General features: G+C 41.4%; 1 protein-coding gene across 1 annotated transcript; it reads left to right on the forward strand.

Annotated features, from left to right (window-relative positions):
• Positions 1 to 64: 64 nt before the first annotated feature.
• Positions 65 to 18,615, forward strand: tesk2 (testis associated actin remodelling kinase 2). The gene is made up of 13 exons (XM_088430420.1): positions 65 to 435; positions 6,361 to 6,656; positions 7,011 to 7,130; positions 8,948 to 9,069; positions 10,670 to 10,718; positions 12,966 to 13,112; positions 13,214 to 13,299; positions 13,666 to 13,750; positions 13,829 to 13,912; positions 14,438 to 14,524; positions 14,792 to 14,933; positions 16,197 to 16,724; positions 17,707 to 18,615. The coding sequence occupies exons 2-13, from the start codon at positions 6,534 to 6,536 to the stop codon at positions 17,973 to 17,975; spliced, it is 1,842 nt and encodes a 613-aa protein (XP_088286546.1). The 5' UTR covers positions 65 to 435; positions 6,361 to 6,533; the 3' UTR covers positions 17,976 to 18,615.
• Positions 18,616 to 19,352: the final 737 nt, after the last annotated feature.

Genomic DNA, 19,352 nt, shown 5'->3' on the forward strand with positions numbered 1-19,352 from the left:
GCGAAAAGCCCGATTGGCCGACTGTCCTGTCACTCAAAGGTGGGCGGGGTCGATATCGCTGAGAGGGAGTGGGGGCAAGACAGCCACAGCAGCAGCGACGATTGAGCGAGCTGTCAAATTGCAACCATCGCGTTGAATTATCGCCGCGGGCGGAGAAATACAGCCAACATGCCTCCACTGGTGGGAAGGAGCACAATTTAGGGAGAGAATCCGCGCAGCGCCATATTTGCCAAACGTGAGGGGGGGACGTTGTAGTTTCGTGGCGAGCTAGCTAGCAAGCCAACGTTTGTGCTAGCCGCAGTTTTGTTGACAAACCAGCTAGCTCCCGAGTCCCACCTATGTACGCCTTTTGACAAGATGAACGCCTTTTATTTCGCCTTTTCCTTGCTCCGGAATTACACAGCATGAACTCCTCTTCTCAGCAAGTCCAAAAAGGTACGTACACTGGTATGCATGAGTGTGCAAGCTGAAACTTTTATTTCCTGTCTGGCGTCACACAACGACAACTTTCTTACACATTTGCGTCGCGTCGGGCTGACTAAAGACGTTTACTAAGGGCCTCGAGTTAATAAGATTGCTGGGGATGAGTCCCTTTTGGCAGCCGGAGCCGTCTGCGGCATCTCGATAATAAGTTTCCTGACCCCCGCGGAGGCTGCTCATTAATGTCGCCGGAGCCCCCCTGCGGAATGACAGCAATGCCGCGTATCGCTGCACTTTGGAGCCGGATGGTCTTCATATGAACGGGAGCTACTGCTGTTCGCGACTTTGCATGCCACCTTGCTCAGGTATACCGCAAACTTTTACAGCGGGGCTTCTCGAAACCTTTCGGAGCGAGTCCCGAAGTGGCTAAAAACAGGGGCGTAGCTACATGGTGACCAGGGGTGGCCCCGGCACCGCATTGAAAACTCTGACTCCACCGCTTAACTATTCACACTCCGAAATTCAGACCTTGTTTACATGTATCTGGTCAGGCTAGGCGATAATATCGATGTACCGTATTGCATTTTTCAGTATTCAAAGTGTTTATTTTTATACGCACGGTGTAGAAAAAGGTTCATTCATACAATTAAATTCTTACCTTCCTGTCCACATGAATGTGAAAAAAAGAATAAGTTCCAGGTTAAGACAAAATCAAGGTATAAACAACACATAAGAAGCAAGTATGAACCATAAGTGGGTGTACAGATCTCTACAATAATGTGCAATAGTGCATAGTGAATAAAATAAAGTGGTGTGCAATGAAGGACCAGCATAAATAGTGCAAAAAAAAAAAAAACTAAGGTGCATGGTCGTGGCATAGTCGCAGCTTGTATGACAGTGATATTATTAGCTGTGTTGTATTACTACTCCTTAAGCATCTATCTATACGGCAGTCAGTTACCAATATATTTTGTGTCAGTCCTTAATTTCTTCGAAGTAGTCGATAAATAAATCATAACTATTCATCGTATTGGTTTCCTTCATCTTTTTTTTCCCTTGCCAACGCAAGGGACATAGCACATCCCTGTTTCACTTGTGGTTTAAGTGGCGGAATTGCTGGCCAAGATGAAGTCGAGTACGAAGTTGTTCGCAATAAGAGGGAAAAATCGTTTATCGAGAAAACTATCAAGCTGATTGCTTTTTATTGCCCTTATACCAATTTCCGACAGCTGCCCTAAGCATTATCAATTTGATCTGAGCTCCAGAAGCCACTTACTAGTTCCTCAGTAGCAGAACCAAGGCAGTGTTGGTCAGTAATCTGACTTTGTTTTTGAGCTTATGCCATGAGTGAAAGATGGTGTTGCTATTTGATGCCTTTTTTTTTCCTTATTTATATTTGGTTGTTTTTGCAGCTTGTTTGATGAAAGCAGTAACTGCGTGCCGTTGTTCGAATCTATTGCCGTCTTTGTAGTCCATAGGGAAGGGGGGATGTGACAAATGCTGTATAGCGGTCACCATGTTTGTAGTTTTTCTTGTGGCGGGGTTCCTGCCACCCTCCTCTGCGTTTCTTGGTGGCAATAAAAGCAATGCAGATCCTCTCACGCGATGACAAAATAACCATTCAACTAAACTAGTTGCAAATTTATGTTTCGTCACAAGAGTCATGAAAATATTTTATGAAGTTTGAAAAAATTGTTCGTGTTACTTCAAGTGGAAGTACAGATAAATTTGTTCAAAGGCCTGGTAACCGCTGAGTGTCAATGGGCATACGGTCAAACTTTGCATCAAATAAATTCCATTTCCAAGCATTTAGGAGTTAACACATGGTGCCATTTTCAACCTTTACCTATTTTGACAATCTATAGTAAATTTTAGCCTCCTAAAGTTGTGTTTTTTTGTTTTTTTTTGTTTTTGTTTTTTATTTCTAGATCAATGGTCAAAATCAGGTCGTAATTGACACCAAGGGGTAAAAGCAAAGGCACTCTCAGACATTTAGACTGGAGCTTCTCAAACATTTTTGGGGTTCACGGACCTCTTCTGAACATTTTGCTAATGTCCACCTTATAATCCTAACGCCACTTAATTGCTTTAATGCCGGCCATCTTAAAAAATGAGAACCTGTGAGACATTTTTAGCATTCAAGCTGACCGTTTCCCGTTGTTTTGTTGAGTTATATAAAAGTAAACTCTAAATTAAATACATTATCCATTTTGATAAATTAGCACCAAAAAAACGCTTGCACACAAAATAGTTTTCCACCTTTAGTCAAGTGCCCTGTGTTTATGGTGAGAAGAACAAAAATGTTGCGGTGCAGTCGTTGTAGGGCAAGTGACCTTTTGGTCTTTGATGCCACGCCAACATTGTGAACTGACTCGGTCTGCAACTAGTAATCATTTTAGAATCATCTACTCTACTAATTACACGGTTGATTAAACAAATAATTGGACGCAAAAATGGTTTTGCATAATTAAGCACCGAGTATTTAGCTTTCATTCTAGCTTTTGTCTCCAAAACTTAGCCCTCTTATTACATACAAATGAATTTTTTAGTACATTGACAAAAATGTCCACTAATATTTCAGAAAGTAATAGAATTATATCGATAATACCATCACGTTTTCTTGGTGTGAAACATGTATTATGTAAATCAACTAACTGCAACCTTATTAGTTACATCCGCTTGGCCTTAGTATATATTTATTTTTTTCTGGACAAGATAGAAAGAATTGAATGTCCTATTCTTACGCAATTTAACATGTCCATTCCTACTAACATCAGACTACAGCTGTTGCAAACACAATATCTTCTACTTAGTCATGATGAACTAAAAGCATACGAAATTCACAAAAGAATGATCAACAGGCACGCTGGTTTAACATGGAAAATCGAGACGCTAACATCAGTTGACATCTTGACTGAGCACAGCAAATGAAACAAAATGCATGACAGCAGTCACTGAAGATCTAAGTCCTTTCGTCACATCAATCTTTTTTATAGCTGACAACATCAAACAATTTCCAATCGTCATCTTTTTTTACATCATGCGCAACGTTCACAGATGTCTGTTCTTTATTGTTGGAATAAAAGTAAAAAGTGTTTGCACTTTTATTTCCCACCGCTGCAAGTTTTAGTGAAAATTTTCCCAAAAAAATTTCTGACTCATTCAATCTGAAAGACTCCCAAAGAATCCTAAAGTAATTGATTACTTTAGTACTAAATTTATATAGTAGCAGCCATTCTTAGACACACCATTACCTACCTTAGTACCTAGACTTTAATGACTAGTCTTAAAAAAACAAAAAAAACCCATAAAAATATGTCTTTGAATTAGTTAAAATTCCAAAAGTGACCTTTGAGGTTGGCCCCCCGGACGCCCTTCAGCAGTCGTCGTAAGCATATATGTAATTTATTGCTGACAGCCTCTATTAGTGCGTAATCCAGTGGGACACATCTGGGTGGCTAGCACCCCCCCTTGGGCCGCTCCCTTAGGACGCCCATCTGGTTTGCGCTAACAACAGGCTGCATTTTACGCTGCAGAAAAAGAAAATCCCACTCCCTTTTTCACCCCCTGCTTCCTGTGGCGTTTTCAATAAGCGATCTCCACATATGTACAAAGGGTGTAGTTATAGGGAGCAAATATAGAAAAGAGCATGTGCCTGTTCCTTGTTCAAATAAACGTGCGGTGGAGCGCCCATTCATATGAATGATAAGGTCAACATTATGCATTTGTGTCGTGGGCAACATAGCTCGAGCCATGTATTTCCTCTTTGGAAAAACAAAAGTTCGATGCAGACAATCCTGGTAAGATTTTGACATTCTAACGACCAAGTTTACAAATAAGATCATTTTATTACAGTGCTGTAGGATTGCGCAAGACATGTGATCGAATCGATTGATTTGTCATTTTAAAATTGGAAAATTTGAAAGCCGAAGCTTGAAATTGTGAATTTGCAATAGTGACTGTAATGATAACAAGAAAACGCTCTTAAGGTAACGTGAGAACACAACTGCAATGTATACTGTAACATCATTAATAGACTTGTGCTTGTTTTGTTATGAAAAAATGGCTGAAGGTGTCAACTAGCGCTGTACTATGAATGAAAGAACATATTAATGAGGTACCAACAACGTCATTGTGGTATTTAAAAGGATAGTCCACTTATTCATCCATTTCAGCAGTCAAAAGTTCATATATTTTTTTATTATATTTATCCAGCCATTTTTAGACATTCCATTAGTGGCAAAACTCAAGTTTCGGTGAAGCCTTCGCAGCCTATCTTTACCAAAAAGCTTTGGTCACTTATAGAATGCTTTAGGTAGGGCTCTGAATGTTGCTTTTAGGAACCCGTGAGCTCAAGATGGATGCCCCTTCCCCCAAACACAAAGGCAGTCAATCGTGGTCCATTTGTGTGCGGAGCTGCGGGCTGTTTTCAAACAAGATCCAATTTGAATGATAATTGCCATCTATTCTCAGCGCTAGCGACCGAGGCCGTGTTCAAAACAAGCGCGCCTCCTCGCTCGTCTATTCTCGCCGGTAAAATTAGAGAGGCGAGCTTGAGGCCTGGCGCGGGCCACTGACGTTTTTCTTGGCGAGCCGCGACTCGGTCTCTGCGTTTGAAGCGGACAGAAATCAAGAGAACGGAGGGAAGAAGCGGATGAGGAGCCTTTTAAGGACGAGGGCTTCTCGTGAGTCGTCTGGCGACTGCCATGACATGTTAATAGAACACAACAGACGCCGTTTTTAGGCGCTGATCTTATGACAGCACAACTTGGCTTTGATCAAGGCGCCGTTTCTTCACTTTGATACGCTACGTTATTTTTAATGTAACTCGAGTGCCTGACTATCAAAATACATAATAATGAGTGTCTGTTCGCCGGAAAGAACCCGCAGTACTTTTGAATGATGCAAATGATGTCAGAATTGTGGTCAAAAATGCGGAAGGACATTACACTATCATGATATAGTAGGGGACGTCTTTGGTTAGGAGTTTGACTCGGAGGTCAGAGATTAGGGGGAGGAGAGTTAGGGTTAGGGGTTAAGGGCTCCTTTGGGTTTAGAACGATGTCTCAGAATGAAGACTTGGGGTTAGGTGGTTGCGGGTTAGCAGTTAAGATGTCACTTTTTTGCAGAGTTAGCATCAGGATGTCTCTGTCTTCTCAGGGTTATGACGCTGTCACTGGAGGGTTTGCCTTGTGGATTAAGGGTCAGTTTGATGTCTTTTAGAGTAAGATTTGGGCTAATTTGGGGTTAGGATGATGTTGCTCGAGAATAAGGGGTGTTAGGGGTTTGCAGTTTTTTTAATGCTTCTTGTGAGAATGTATTACTGTAAAAAAAAAATTGGATTGACTTCCCCTTTAATAAAGTCGTCAGCTATTTCACTCGCCGCCAAAGAGTTTGTTTTTCTGTTTACATTCTTGCAACTAATAAAAGGGGAGAGCGCTTTCACATGGTTTAACGTGATGAAATTCGTTTTGCCCTCCCGTGAAATAGTCATCATCAAGGATGACATGCTGTCAAAAGATTCTAATGTCGAATGTGCGCTTTCCAGTTTCCTTTTCTTTGAAGGAATCATGGCTCGTGGGTGAGAAATGCTGAAGTATTTATGATCAGTGATAAAAGTCAGCTTTTGCCCCTGCGGAGTTCTTCTTTTGTCCACGTTGTTAACAACAAAGCGCACAAAGGTTCATGTCACCTGAGAGACATTTCCTTGACTAATCTCCCAACAATCGACAATTACAGCCGTGATGCTCCTGAGCTTTATTTAGCAGCGCTCGCGAGAGCCGGCCCACTGGTCCACTTCATATTTCTGGAAGATAAATCGGAATGACTAACAGGCCTGGAATCATGTGGAATCGTTCTCAAATATTGTTCTTGAATAAAATCCGCTCAGTTTAACGTTGTGCTATTTGGCATGATTTCTACTCGCTTAATTCTTTCTAGGTCTCCACCGGCTCGCCACCCGACACGTGAGAGCCCCCCCGCCTAGGTGGACCCCCCAAGCTGCGAGCGGCCGGCGCTGAGCCCTCCTCGCCGACTCGGCAACAACTTGGTGCTCTTGTCATGTGGGTACAACACGGAAGAAGACCCCAACTGGTGTCGCCGTCTTTATCGCCATGGACCGGAATAAACGCAACTCTATCGCCGCGTTCCCCACGCGACCCGAACGCCTCGCTGAGGACAGAGACGGTGTCGGTGGGTTAGGGGTGTGCGAGATGGGCACGGGACCACCATCGCAGGTCAGTCTTTCGCAAATCAATTTTCACCATTTTGCACTAACTTGCACTAACTTTTTTTTAATTCATTTTTTTATACAGATTTCCATTTTTCCTCTCGACAAATATGTCTTTTATTAGTGTTTTTTCAAACAAACATACAGTATTTCTGAAACATTTTTCTTTTAAAAAAATATTTCCCATGTTTTCTCTTCCCAAAAAGGCATATTATTATAATTATTATTAATTTTCTCAATCAAAAATATTTTTTAAAAAACTCAGCTTTTAATGTTGATTTATTTTGAATTTAATTTTAGTCAGATTTTAGAAAAAGTGTCCCAAATAGTTTCTGTTTATTTTTTATTATACTGTTTGCAGGTGGGCAGGGTGTGTCCTTCGTCCTACAGGGCCCTCATCAGTGCCTTTTCCTGCCTTACTCGCCTCGACGACTTCACCTGCGAGTGGATCGGCTCCGGCTTCTTCTCTGACGTCTATAAGGTGGGTGGGTGGGTGGCATTAGCAATGACGTCACCATTTCGCAGAGGCTTTACAGTCTCGAATCTTGTCTAATGAAGCTCACGGTCATTTGTGCCCGGTGGTCTCCTCTGTCCCCCGGCTGACGTTTTGAGGTCAACATGGACAGCAATCACATAAGAGGCGGGTAGGGGGGGTTCTTAATGCTGTCCCTTCATTCCTTTAGCCGTCAGTCTTCAGGATGGCAGTCACGCGAGTATTAGGAACATCTAATGATGTAGGATGACATGAATGAACTTGCAAAAGTATGAAGGGCCCATGCCCAGAACGATTGCTTTGTAGAAGCCGTTTCGGGATTATTTTGGACATATTCGGCAACTCCTCCTTTGAATTTTATCTGATTTGAATCTTGTATAGTAGTCAGATGCATCAATATAACTTAAATGTGCCTTTGAGACTTTGAGACCCAGGAAGAGTCACAGGTGTGCTGCAGCCCATTCTAGCTTTGGGTAGCAGGCAGAATATACCCTGAACTAGTTGTCAATAACAGGGCACCTGTAGACAAACAATCATTCACACTCCCAAGCAGGGTGTACGTTTTTTGACTTATGTCACTATTTTATGGGGAGCTTGATTATGACTGTTAGCAAGATGACCGCACTTTACTTAAAAAAACGCGAAGTTTTTAGTTACACCAATAGATATTTTACTGTGACAGTGGACATGTGAAGACAGACAACATCCAACTCCAAACATAATAAAATTGATGAAACCTAAGTATGTACATTTGTTGTATTCTGCAACTGGTGACTTAATTCGGCGTCCATTAAAAGACAACCAGCTGGTCGTACCCTCATAACGACAGAGTGGACAACACTTGCTAAATGTGCAATATGATCATGGATATAAAACATACATGTTTCGTCAAGTAATTTGTGGACAGTAAAACCATGTTAAAAGAACCATCCTACTTGGGATAGAAGAATAATCTCGTGCTCAGTTTGGCAGGAGGCGGAATTGCACCGAAGCTGGAGAATTGGGAAGAAGATGGGGGATGTGAAGCGCGAGGAGCAGGGGCAAGGGGGCGGTAGGGGTCGGAAGATGAACATTGGGGGGTGGGGTCCTTCTGACGAGTGGCCATCTGTTCCTCCTGCTGTCCTGTCGAGCCAAGCAGGCATGCTCACATTAAGAATTTAAGCTAAAACTGGATAATCGACTATGGCATTTCTTCTCCAAGGAGGATTCAAATGCTGATTAATAGGTCATAACAATTAGTTGACACCGCGATGATTACTGTGTTATGAAATTTTCACAAAAATAAAAGATCGTACTGTTTGGCAATATGGGCTAAACTGTCCTCCCTGTCATCAAGTTCACATATTTTGCGTTTGTAGTTCATTAACATTAAAGGAATGTGGGACTTTGACCAATATGAATTCCAAACAGAATAAATAATAATTTAGAAATTGTTAGAAATTGAAGTTCCAGGGAAAATAGGTGACGTCTCTATGGCAACTTGTGGTTGACACTTGAGCAGGACGATTCAGAAGCGTTTTATCAGACAATAAGTACTCACGTTGGACTTACAGCTGACGCTTTGTCCCGACATTTATGACCGTTGCGTAACACCGAGCGAGATGGGGTGATCACACTTATCAAAGTGTGCACCGTGTTACGTGACCATTATCTAACCGCCCGACGGATGGAAAGTCAAATCCCGATGAGGACCAATCAAGGCGAATTGATCCCTTATGTGCTGTTCCAATATCCAATGGCTGACCTCGCCTCATCTGAAATATAGGCGCAGTGTTTTTCCGGCTCTCATCAATGGCCTTTTGCAGGTGTGCCACCGAGCGTCGGATCAAGTGATGGCGCTCAAGATGAACAAGCTGAGCAGCAACAGAGCCAACATGTTGAGAGAAGTGCAGCTGATGAACCGCCTCTCGCACCCCAACATACTCAGGTGTCATCCCATCTCCAAAAATAAATCAATCATCAAATGCAAAATATGCCTTGATATGCAGTCAGTTTTGATAACAAGATTAAAACAAACATATTTGGCTGATTTAAAGGCTAAAATTAAAATACCGTTACACTAAATATATTACAATAATCATCCAGCCTGCAAATGTCACATGACCAAACATTAAAAACTGGATTCCACAAAACTTATGCACACCTGCACAGACATAACATAATTCAAGAGTTCCATATTCAGTAAATACGGTATGAAATGTAATTAAATACCATTAAAAAATAGAAATAACCAAAGTATAGACATGTTATAGGGGAATTGAAATTGCATACACTAAATAACAACTAAACATTGAAAGAATAACAAAAGAAATGATAACCTGTTAAAATGATGTCAATAGATACCATGAAATATTTTCAAAGGTGATATTTATGATGATTATTTTAAAGTGTAAAAGTCAGTGTGGGTTGCAGCAACCACCATATAGCCCAGTGTGGTGCCCCTCCCTAAACATTCTGTCGTGTGTGGGCAGGCGGGGGCACGCATGCATAAGTGTGTGCGTTTGTTTCACAATGCAATCCTTGTTGTTTATGCCTCCTGCAGCATGGTGTGTATTTCTGCGTGTTGTCCGCAGACAATGAAGGGGCTCATTGTTTTCCTCCGAACAAGCTGAACTTTTCTTTGGCCCCTGGGAAACCCTCTATAATTGTGTTTATTCACTTGTTGATCACACACAAAAACATACATTATTAAACAAGCCAAATGTGGCACGAGTGGTGTGAAAAGCAAAGATCGTGATCGTTTCGAACTCGATTTCAAAAGGTGAAAAATGCTTAACTTTGTCATTTTTTTCTTAATCTAAAACAAAATAGAAGTTGATCAAATTGTCCAATTGCTATTAGATTGAATCTGACATTTAATGTACCTTTTTTACTTTAAATGTGATCTTAAAAAAAATGCTCGATTTAGAATTGGATCACCCAAAAAGTACTTTTTTGGAAGATTATTTGTTTAAAATTTCTCTTTTTGGCATGTTATGAGTGGCCAGATTTGGAGGTCTTTTGAGATGTTAGATGTCAGACAGCCATTTTTTTAATGAAAAGAATAAGGAAATTAGATGTACTGTTGTACTTTATTTATTGACGTGTTTTTAAGGATTTTCAGCACCACATTTTCTAATGTTTATTGGAAGCAATATACTGTTACTTTTTAAAACCCAGTGCAGATGTAAATAAACATCAATGTTTCTTCCGTGCAGCAAGCGATCCCATTTGTTGCCATAAAACCTCCCGAGCGTCAATGTTGACTTTTTGACAATGAAAGCGTGTGTTAGCACGTTTGTGAGGACACACTGGAGGCCAACTTGCTAGGCCAGGTGCAGAAGCAAGGTGTGGAACAGCAAAACCCGCAGGAGAATTGTCCTGTCTGGTCTTGTCTGCTGCTGGAATCTTTGGAATGTTCTCCTTACTTTTCAAGCTTATTTGTTGTCGGCCTTTGTTAAAAAAAATAATGTGAACTTAATAGGAATAAATGGTGTTATTTTATGACATGCTCACCAGTTTGTGTGTTTTTTGCTCTGCTGCCTCAGGTTCAAGGGAGTGTGTGTGCACGAGGGCCAGCTTCACGCCTTGACCGAGGTAAGAGAACACATTTTTACAGAGATAGCCAAAGGGCTGCACACGTTATTCCCTTCCCTGGCAGGTAAACATTTGCAGCAAAAATAGACGCGTCACCAATAGCCCAAGCGTGTGTGTGCTTGTGTGTGTGTGTGTGTGTGTGTGTGTGGCCGGACTCGGGTAGCGGCCTCATGCTGTTTTGCTGTTTTGTCATCTGACCCTCAATAGGCCCGGGGGCCAGCGGGGTGTCCACTGGCTCACTCAAACGGAGAACTCAGCTTGTCGCTCATGCGCGGGCCTCATACGCACATACCGCAACTTTTTCCTCCATTCACTCATTGTTGTTGTCTTTTCCGGAAATTGACTTTCTTCAGACTTGTTATGAGCAGCAAAAAGAAATTGGCACCACCTGTTACTTTGCAAACTAGGGCTTGGCAATAAATCGAATTGTTTCAAATTGGTTTCTAGCATAATCGCGAAATTAATGTTAACAATAATTAAGGTCAGTTTAACACTTAAAAATACATAAATAAATACCAACGATTTAATGTTTAGAATCATTATAGATCTGTGAAAATACGTCTCTTTGGGATTGAATGAGTTAACTGTGACACTTGAGCAAGTTATACACAAGCAATGAATGTTAGGTAATTGTTAAAAGTTTTAAAAACATTTTAGGATGGTAATTTATTTATGTTTTTGTATTTTTATTCTGTCTGTTATCATTATAATTACCCCGAAAGCTATGAATGCTAGGTTATTGTTAAAACTTTTTAAAACATTTTAGAAGGGTAATTAATTTATATTTTTGTATTTGTATTCTGTCTGTTATCCTTATAATTAATCCCGAAAGAGTTTTGTTTAAAAAAAAAAAAAATCCAATTAACCAATGTATTTTAATAGCATTAAAAAGCAAATAAAAATACAAATATATAAAACAGGTGTACAATGCAAGTGCTTTTTTTTTTTTTTGTCCTAAACCTAAAAGTAAAGCTATTAATGCTAATAATCATCTGGACTAGCGGCTGGATTACAGTTTTGTTTTTTTAAACTGCTTCCAAACAATGCGTCTTTGTTTCATGCTGCACACACACAATGCAAACAAAAAAGAAAACTCCGCAGAGCTGAAATGTTTAAAATTCTTTCAAAATATGGAGTTTGTCGCAGCACACCTTACACACGCCGGCGCCTTAAATTGTAGCAGCGCTTAGCAAGTGTCCAATAAGATTGCACTGATGTCATCCCGGTCGAGTGTCATTTCTTACTCCGAGTTATTTAACAGCATCAGCCACTTGGCCTAAATCCGAGCCCTGATCCGCGTTAACCACTCGCGTTCCGTGACGCCTTTACGTTGGGATTAGCGCGTCTTTGTGGCGGGGTCAGCAAAGTTCTTTCGGATCAAAGAGCCATAGGCACAATTTCAGGGAGAGGCAACTCCACTTCCTGCCTGGCCGATGGCAGAGGCGACGGGCCTGGCGGCCATGCGGGAAAGTCGTCTAGTTACCCGGAACCTCTCGCGGTCCGTCAACCGGTCTCAGGCTTTTTTTTTCTGCTCAACGGGTTCCTCTGTTTTACCGTGTCAGTGGTCGTTTCTTTTTGATTATTATTATTATTCCGGCATTACGCATTATTTAAAAAAAACAAACAAAGTTAACAACCGGCCTGTATGTTTGTACAAAGGAAAAGTGCAACATTTATCTCATATCGTTATGTATTATAATATTTGTACATTTTTCATTGTTGTTGTACTTTTTTAAATACCAACAAAAAGAAATTTTTACAAAATTTGTAGTATCTTTTCCATCAAAAACTTAATCTCATTCTTTTCTCAGCAAACTACTTTTATCTATTTTTTAGTCAAGTGTATTCTAAAATGTGTGTACTTTCTTGACTCCCCCTTTTTTTTTTTAACTCATTTTGTTTACATCCAAAGTTTGTCAATCTCCAGATTTGTTTTTGTCTTTTTTTCTTTTTGGTAATATTTATGTATTGCATAATTTAGTTTTCTAATATTTTTGTATTTTCCCTTTGATATGTTTTTCCTCTCATCTTTTGAGCATTGTTGCTTTGCTTTCATTAGATTTTGAAATTAGATAGATTAGATTTTGTATCTTTTCTTTTGATTTTTGCCACTCGTATTGGCAAATCATTGCAAATCCTTTTTTTAAGCAACCTTGTCACAATACTGGCCATTTTGCTCCCAAACATAATATCCAGTTCCGTGTCAATACGCCCTTCATCATTCTTTCTATTTGTTTGTGTGCGCAGTACATCAACGGCGGCAACCTGGAGCAGCTCCTGGACAGCAACAAGCACCTGAGCTGGCCCACCAGAGTCAAGCTAGCCAGCGACCTCGCCGGTGGTCTGGCCTACCTGCATGTCAAAGGCATCTTCCACAGAGATCTCACCTCCAAGGTGCCTACTCTTTACGCTCCTCGTAGAACTTCCACTCTCAATTCGACGGTGTATTAGAAAGTTAGAGATAATCATGAAATTTCCTTGTGGTCTCCTGGCAGAACTGCTTGATCAAATGCGACGACAGCGGCGGCTACACGGCGGTGGTTGGAGACTTCGGATTGGCCGAGAAGATCCCCGCCAATCTGTACGTGCTTCTCTTTCACTTGGCACACTTCACTTACCTTTCGAGTGGCTCCAAATATTAGAAGTAGGACACAAAAGCACATTCTTACCCCCCGCCACTACAGTGCTCAGTGGGCAACATTAAGCCTGGAGCTGCAAAAATCCACTTTGTTATTCACTAATCCCTACTTGATTGGGAACTACTAAGAGCCTTGTTAGGCCCAAGCAGCGCTTTAATTGACACCGGCCGCAAAACGAGGATAAAGCAAAGCCAAATGTAAACATTTCCGTTTGGTCATGACAGTCATTTTAAGTCATTTAAAAAATACTATATATGTACTGATCGGTTTTATTATGATATACAGTAACTGTCTTTTTTTTTGTGCAGCACGGAAGGAGCAAAACTTTCAGTGGTGGGTTCTCCTTTCTGGATGGCTCCTGAGGTTCTGCGTGATGAACCTTATAATGAGAAGGTGTGTGTGTGTATGGACTGAAGAACGAAGCATCAAAGACTCACGGCGAGCGCTCGCGAATAATTTTCTTTCTCTCAGGCCGACGTCTTCTCCTACGGCATCATCCTGTGTGAGATCATCGCCAGGATCCAGGCTGACCCAGATTTTCTCCCACGCACAGAGGTGAATGCAAAACTTGTTCATTAGTACCTCCTAGAAATTTTTATGGGGGGGAAACAGCACTCCTCGTGGAGTGAACATGGTTAATGTTTTGCAATACATACATGTCACTTCTAAGAACTTGTCACCCACAGTTGGATTAGAAAACGGGGTTTTAAATGAAGCATTCCGAGTGCTTTTGACACAACTGCAGCTTGAGGCATCGCAAGTTTCGTTACCATATCCACCGCTAGGGCCAACGAAAGTGAAAGCATAATGGCTAAAAAGCAGGCTACGTTTTTTGACAATGTAAAAACGTATGAATGCGTCTTTTGTAAGTCTGCTATCCGATTACCTTGTAATCACTGTTATGATTGGTAAAAAGCGTCTAGAAGTCTCAGGAAAAACTTGTCAGTCTTTGCTCTTTGACATTTAAAATTCATTTTATCAGAAGTGGGAAGCCACCTGAATGATGAAGTAATAAACACAAAAATGGAGTCACTTTTCTGTTTGTGTAATTACAAATTGTTCCTTTGTGACGTTGAGCAGAACTTCGGCCTGGACTATCACACCTTCCAGCACATGGTTGGCGACTGTCCGCCAGACTTCCTTCAGCTGGCTTTTAACTGCTGCAACGTGAGTTCTTCTTCACACCCTCTGACAGTCTTAGCTTTAAGTTCGGAAAAAGGCAGGAGCAGGAATCAGATTGTATGTCTTATATGTCTGAAGACCCCCATCCTCATCTCCTGCGGTCTTCTGCCATAAATTGGATAAATCACCTGCTTTGCTTGATGGATAATATATCATCTTGAAAATACTAAATGTGATCATTTGCAAGGATCTAATAGCCACAATTTTCTGCCCATTACTTAGATTTTTTTCTTATTTCTTTCGGCCCCTTAGATGGATCCCACGCTTCGGCCTTCCTTCCCGGACATCGTGGGATACCTTGACGAGATTTTGGCACGGCTGAAATTAGGCGATGAGGCACAACAGTGCCCCCCACTGGCTGGAGAGAGCGACATGAAGACGGCGGTTCCCAAAGGTTTGTCATTTGTCGTGTTGATTCGCGCATAGACCTCCAGCAGTATGCAGCAAAGCATTGGGCGGGTTTCAGTATCTTAAACTGAAGCTGATATGTGACATTAAACACCTGACAATCACTTTTTTTGTGCCTTTTTGTGTTGAAAGTAATTTTTATGTCGCGCCAAATGCTGACATCATTTGTTTATCTGGGCTGATTTAGGTAATAGAAAATAGAATAGTTGAGAATAGAATGCCTTTGTTGTTATTGTACAGGCCTACAATGAAGTTGGAGATGGCTGGTAAAGAAAGAAAAAAGGTTGGCACAACTCATTTGCCGCTGACTTAAGTCAGAATTCAGACTTTATTCTCAGTGTTCTGACTTCTCAGAATTCACGATTTAGTTTGATATGTGAGAATAATGTTAGAATTCTGATTCAAAAGGCATGGTTGTGGAATAAAGTCAGAATTCTCACTAAAGTCACAATGTCTCATTAAATTCTCAAGTCTGACTTTAAATAGTTTTGACTTCATTCTCAAAATTATGACTATTCTCAGAATTCGGACTACTCTCAAAATTCATTAAAACCAAGAGTGAGAATTCTGACTTCAAAGTCAAATTCAATTTGGTTTGATGAATTCTGTGAATGAACTGAGAATTGTCACTTTATGAAGAAGTTTGACTAAAATGAGAATACTGACTTTATTCTGATTTCATTAAACCAAAAAAGTGGGAATTCCGACTAACGTCAAGCCACTTTGAAGCAAAAAAAATCCGACAATAAAGTGAGAAATCTGAGAATAAAATGAGTTCTCACTTTAAAGCGAATTTTGGATTGATTTTTTTTTTTTATGATTATTCACAGAATCCTTCAAACCAAATAGTTAGAATTCTGACTAGAGTTTGACACTTTAAAGTCAGATTTCTGAGAATAAAGTGCTAATTCTCACTTTAAAGAGGATTCTTTATGTAGAGAATTGTAAATCTTAAAGTGAGAAATCTGAGAATAAAGTGAGAAATTGAGAATACAATGAAAATTCTCCCTTTACATTGGCATGCTTAGAATGAACTAAAAATTCTCAATTTTAAGTGAAATTTCTCATTTTATTCTCAGTTTTTGCAGATACCCTTTAAAGTAAGAATTCTGAGAATGATGTCAAAGATGAATGAGAAGTCTGGCAACCTATTTTTTTTTCTTCACTTGACGTAATTCAATTTCGTGTGTAAAAGGGCTTGTTGATTTACTATGAAATAACTTTGAACTTCATGTGTTTCCATTCAAAGGGGAGAAAATTCAGGGCCTGAAGCGACTCAACCCGCTGATTTTCCCCGACGACAAAATCCCGCCCAAATCGCCCCGTCCGCGCCGAAACATCTGGCTGAGTCGCAGCCAGTCGGACATCTTCTCCTGCAAGGCGGCCCGGAAGGTGAACGTGCAGGACCCCTACTACGAGCCGCCGGCCTCGCGGCAGGCCGGCAAGGCCCGCAAGGTCAACCCCTTCACGGCGCGCGAGGACCTGTGCGGCGGGAACATCAAGTTCTACGACGTGCCTAGCAAGTCGGTCTTCTCGCTGGTCTTTGACCTGCGCTCGCCGCCGGGCAGCGCCTTCGCCGCCCGGACGCCGCCGCACGCCTCGGCCGCCGGCGCCACCGCGTGCTTCTACTGGCAGCAGCTGCCGGGACGGCAGTGTCACTCCCTGCCCGTGTCGCCCCAGCTGCCTCGCTCGGAGTTCTTGTACCAGCACCGCGGCGTGGCCGGAACCTCCTCGGCCGTCAACAACAACGTCCACCCGCTGGCCTCCACTATGCCCTGTGAGTAAACCAACAAATGGCTACGCCCGCCTCTCCGCCAGAGATGCGACGGTGAAACGATCAGATGGACAACACGTGGATTACCAAATGAATCGATAAATAATATTAATATTTTATATAATATTTTCATAATCTAGTAATCGGTAAGAGACATTTTTTTTAAGTTCTAGTTGAGCAAATCCAACTCGGTAAATATACTCAGATTTCTCTCGTTCTCCGGCAAATCAGCAGGGCTGTAACCAAACGTCGTTTTACTAATCGATTAATTGATGAGTCGAGATATGTTTCCATTTCTTTCTCCTTGATCAAAAATAGGAGTTAGCATTTTTATGATTCAGCTACGGTTTTGGTCCTTAAGGTCAGAAAATCATCAAAAATGTTGAATCTTTTTCACCAAAATAAAAGCGGATGTTTGTAATTAGTTCATTGTGATTCCACACAAAAATAATCATGTTTCATGAATGACTAAAGAAATCTGAATATTAACTGACAAAAGGCTAAGATTTTGAGCATTTTCTACAGTTTTAGGTCTTTAAAACATATCAAAAACAATTCATCATTAAGTTGATTGATTTGTTATCGATGAATCAATTAATTGTCGCAGATTTGTTATCAACTTTTTCGCCAATTTTTTTGCACCTTACAGTCCAAACCACATCAACAACTATTCCCAAAATATAAAGACATAAAATTATGAAAGAATGAAGTAGCTTCATCAAATTGGTCAAAAAGAATGTTTCGTAAAACCGATACGAAAAATACTCAATAGACCTTCATCGTAGGAATGTGGAAAAAAGTATAGGTTTTAACCTGGATTTTTACCAGGAGCTGACTTCGCTTATGTTGACGTCTTATTCCATTAGCGTACAGCATAGCATGTAAATGCCTCTTCGGCATGTTTGCTTTAAAACCTGGGTTTACGTTTCTCAGAGCCTTACCAGGTCAATATGAAATAGCCAATGACTTGCCTGCTTTCTTACAGCGGGCGCCTGCCGGTCCGAAGCGGCGCCGACGACTAGCGAAGCGCGACACAAAGCGCCGCTGAGCAGCTGGGCCCGCAAATACGCGGTGGTGGAGATCCCGCCCTACTGCGGGCCCGAGGCGCAAGACGGGACCGACGGCAGCGGCGAGGACGACAAGGACGACGTGTTTAGCGAGAGCTGGTCTTCCAACGCCCCCCTTGGCGAGGCCATGGACTGCTCAGGCATGTTGGAGGACCAACCCATGCACGTCATGCCACCCCGGGACTGAAGGGGGCCACACTGTCAAAACAAAGCCGAGAAAGCTCGTTAAGAGCTTTCCTAGCGCATCCATGACGCCAGTCGCATTCAAATCCTAAAATTGTTTATATTTATTGTTAATATTTTAGAATGACTTTGATTGTTTCCCCTCCCCCTTCCACTCAAACATCACGTTTGTTTTCGCGTCAAAACGGATCCCGACGGTTCCCCGCTTTTGTCCCTCCATCTTTCAAAAATAATTTCATCCATTATGATGGCTTTACTTGGTTTCCCTCGAGTGTCTCTGATGGACGTTCTCGATGCTCGTGTTGCATTCAAAGTCCGCTTGATGCAGTTCCACTCGTTCACCAGCAGCAGTCACGTTGTTTGTTTTTTAACTTCTAAAAGCAATTAAGAGATTATTTAGTTTGCCTCCGTAGGAACTAAAATGCACTATTTTCTCATCTTTTTCTATGCAAAAAAATAATAATTTCACACTGTTGCGCAGAATCGAGGATGTGATATTTAAATGTAAAAAAAAAAAAAAATACAAAAAACAAGTCTTACCTTTGTATATTTGTGTAAAAAAAATGTGCAGACTGATTTTTGCTTTGAAATCACAAAGCTTTGCCCGAGTTTCATTTCAGTTTCAATAAAAACTTCGACTCGGACCTGTTTGGAATTTACGCAAGTTTCTCGACGCAAATCCAGTTTGGAATGACTAAATTAAATGAGGTCTAAAAGATGAGCTTCAACCCCTTACCCAAGTTTGAAACGTTCTCCCTGTCTGGAAGCGCTTTTTTGTAGCCCAAACCCAAAACTTGAAACCATAACCCATGAAAAACCTCAGTACCTCAAATCCAATGACAACAAAATTTCTACTGATCAAAACTCCAAAACTGTTTTCCTTTGCAATAACAAAGATTCTCCTTGAGTTTCATTTCAATGTCAATACTGCTCTGGTTGGAAGTTGTGCAAGTATCTCGAAACAGCCGCGGAAGGGAAGCGGACGCCACGAAGAAGCGGCAGTGGCGGCAGAGTCTCTCGGCCAATCAGAAAAGCTTGTTGCAGAGGCGACGCTCAGGAAGTGAACAGAGGGGAAGTGTGGTGGTTTTCTTGCGTCACTTGCGCTTTGTGAGTGCAGATGCAGTGTGAAGGTAAGACAACAAATTTATGTCACTTTTCACCCAAAAAAACATAAGCGTGTGGATGTGCTTACGACCCGGGCTAAAGTGAACAGGTGTCGGGGAATTACACAGAGGAAGTGATGGGAAATTTGCGCTGACTGACTTCAGGTTTTGAATACTTCCGCTACTTTGGCAAAGAGGCCTGCTAGCATCTGTGAAATTGCACGAAGGGGCTCGGGGTTCGTTCAGGTCAAGAACCCGGTCCTGGGTTTTGTCTGGTT

Source organism: Hippichthys cyanospilos, chromosome 12, assembly GCF_059441005.1.
Source record: "Hippichthys cyanospilos isolate Australia breed blue-spotted pipefish chromosome 12, RoL_Hcya_1.0, whole genome shotgun sequence".
In the NCBI taxonomy this organism is placed as follows: domain Eukaryota; kingdom Metazoa; phylum Chordata; class Actinopteri; order Syngnathiformes; family Syngnathidae; genus Hippichthys; species Hippichthys cyanospilos.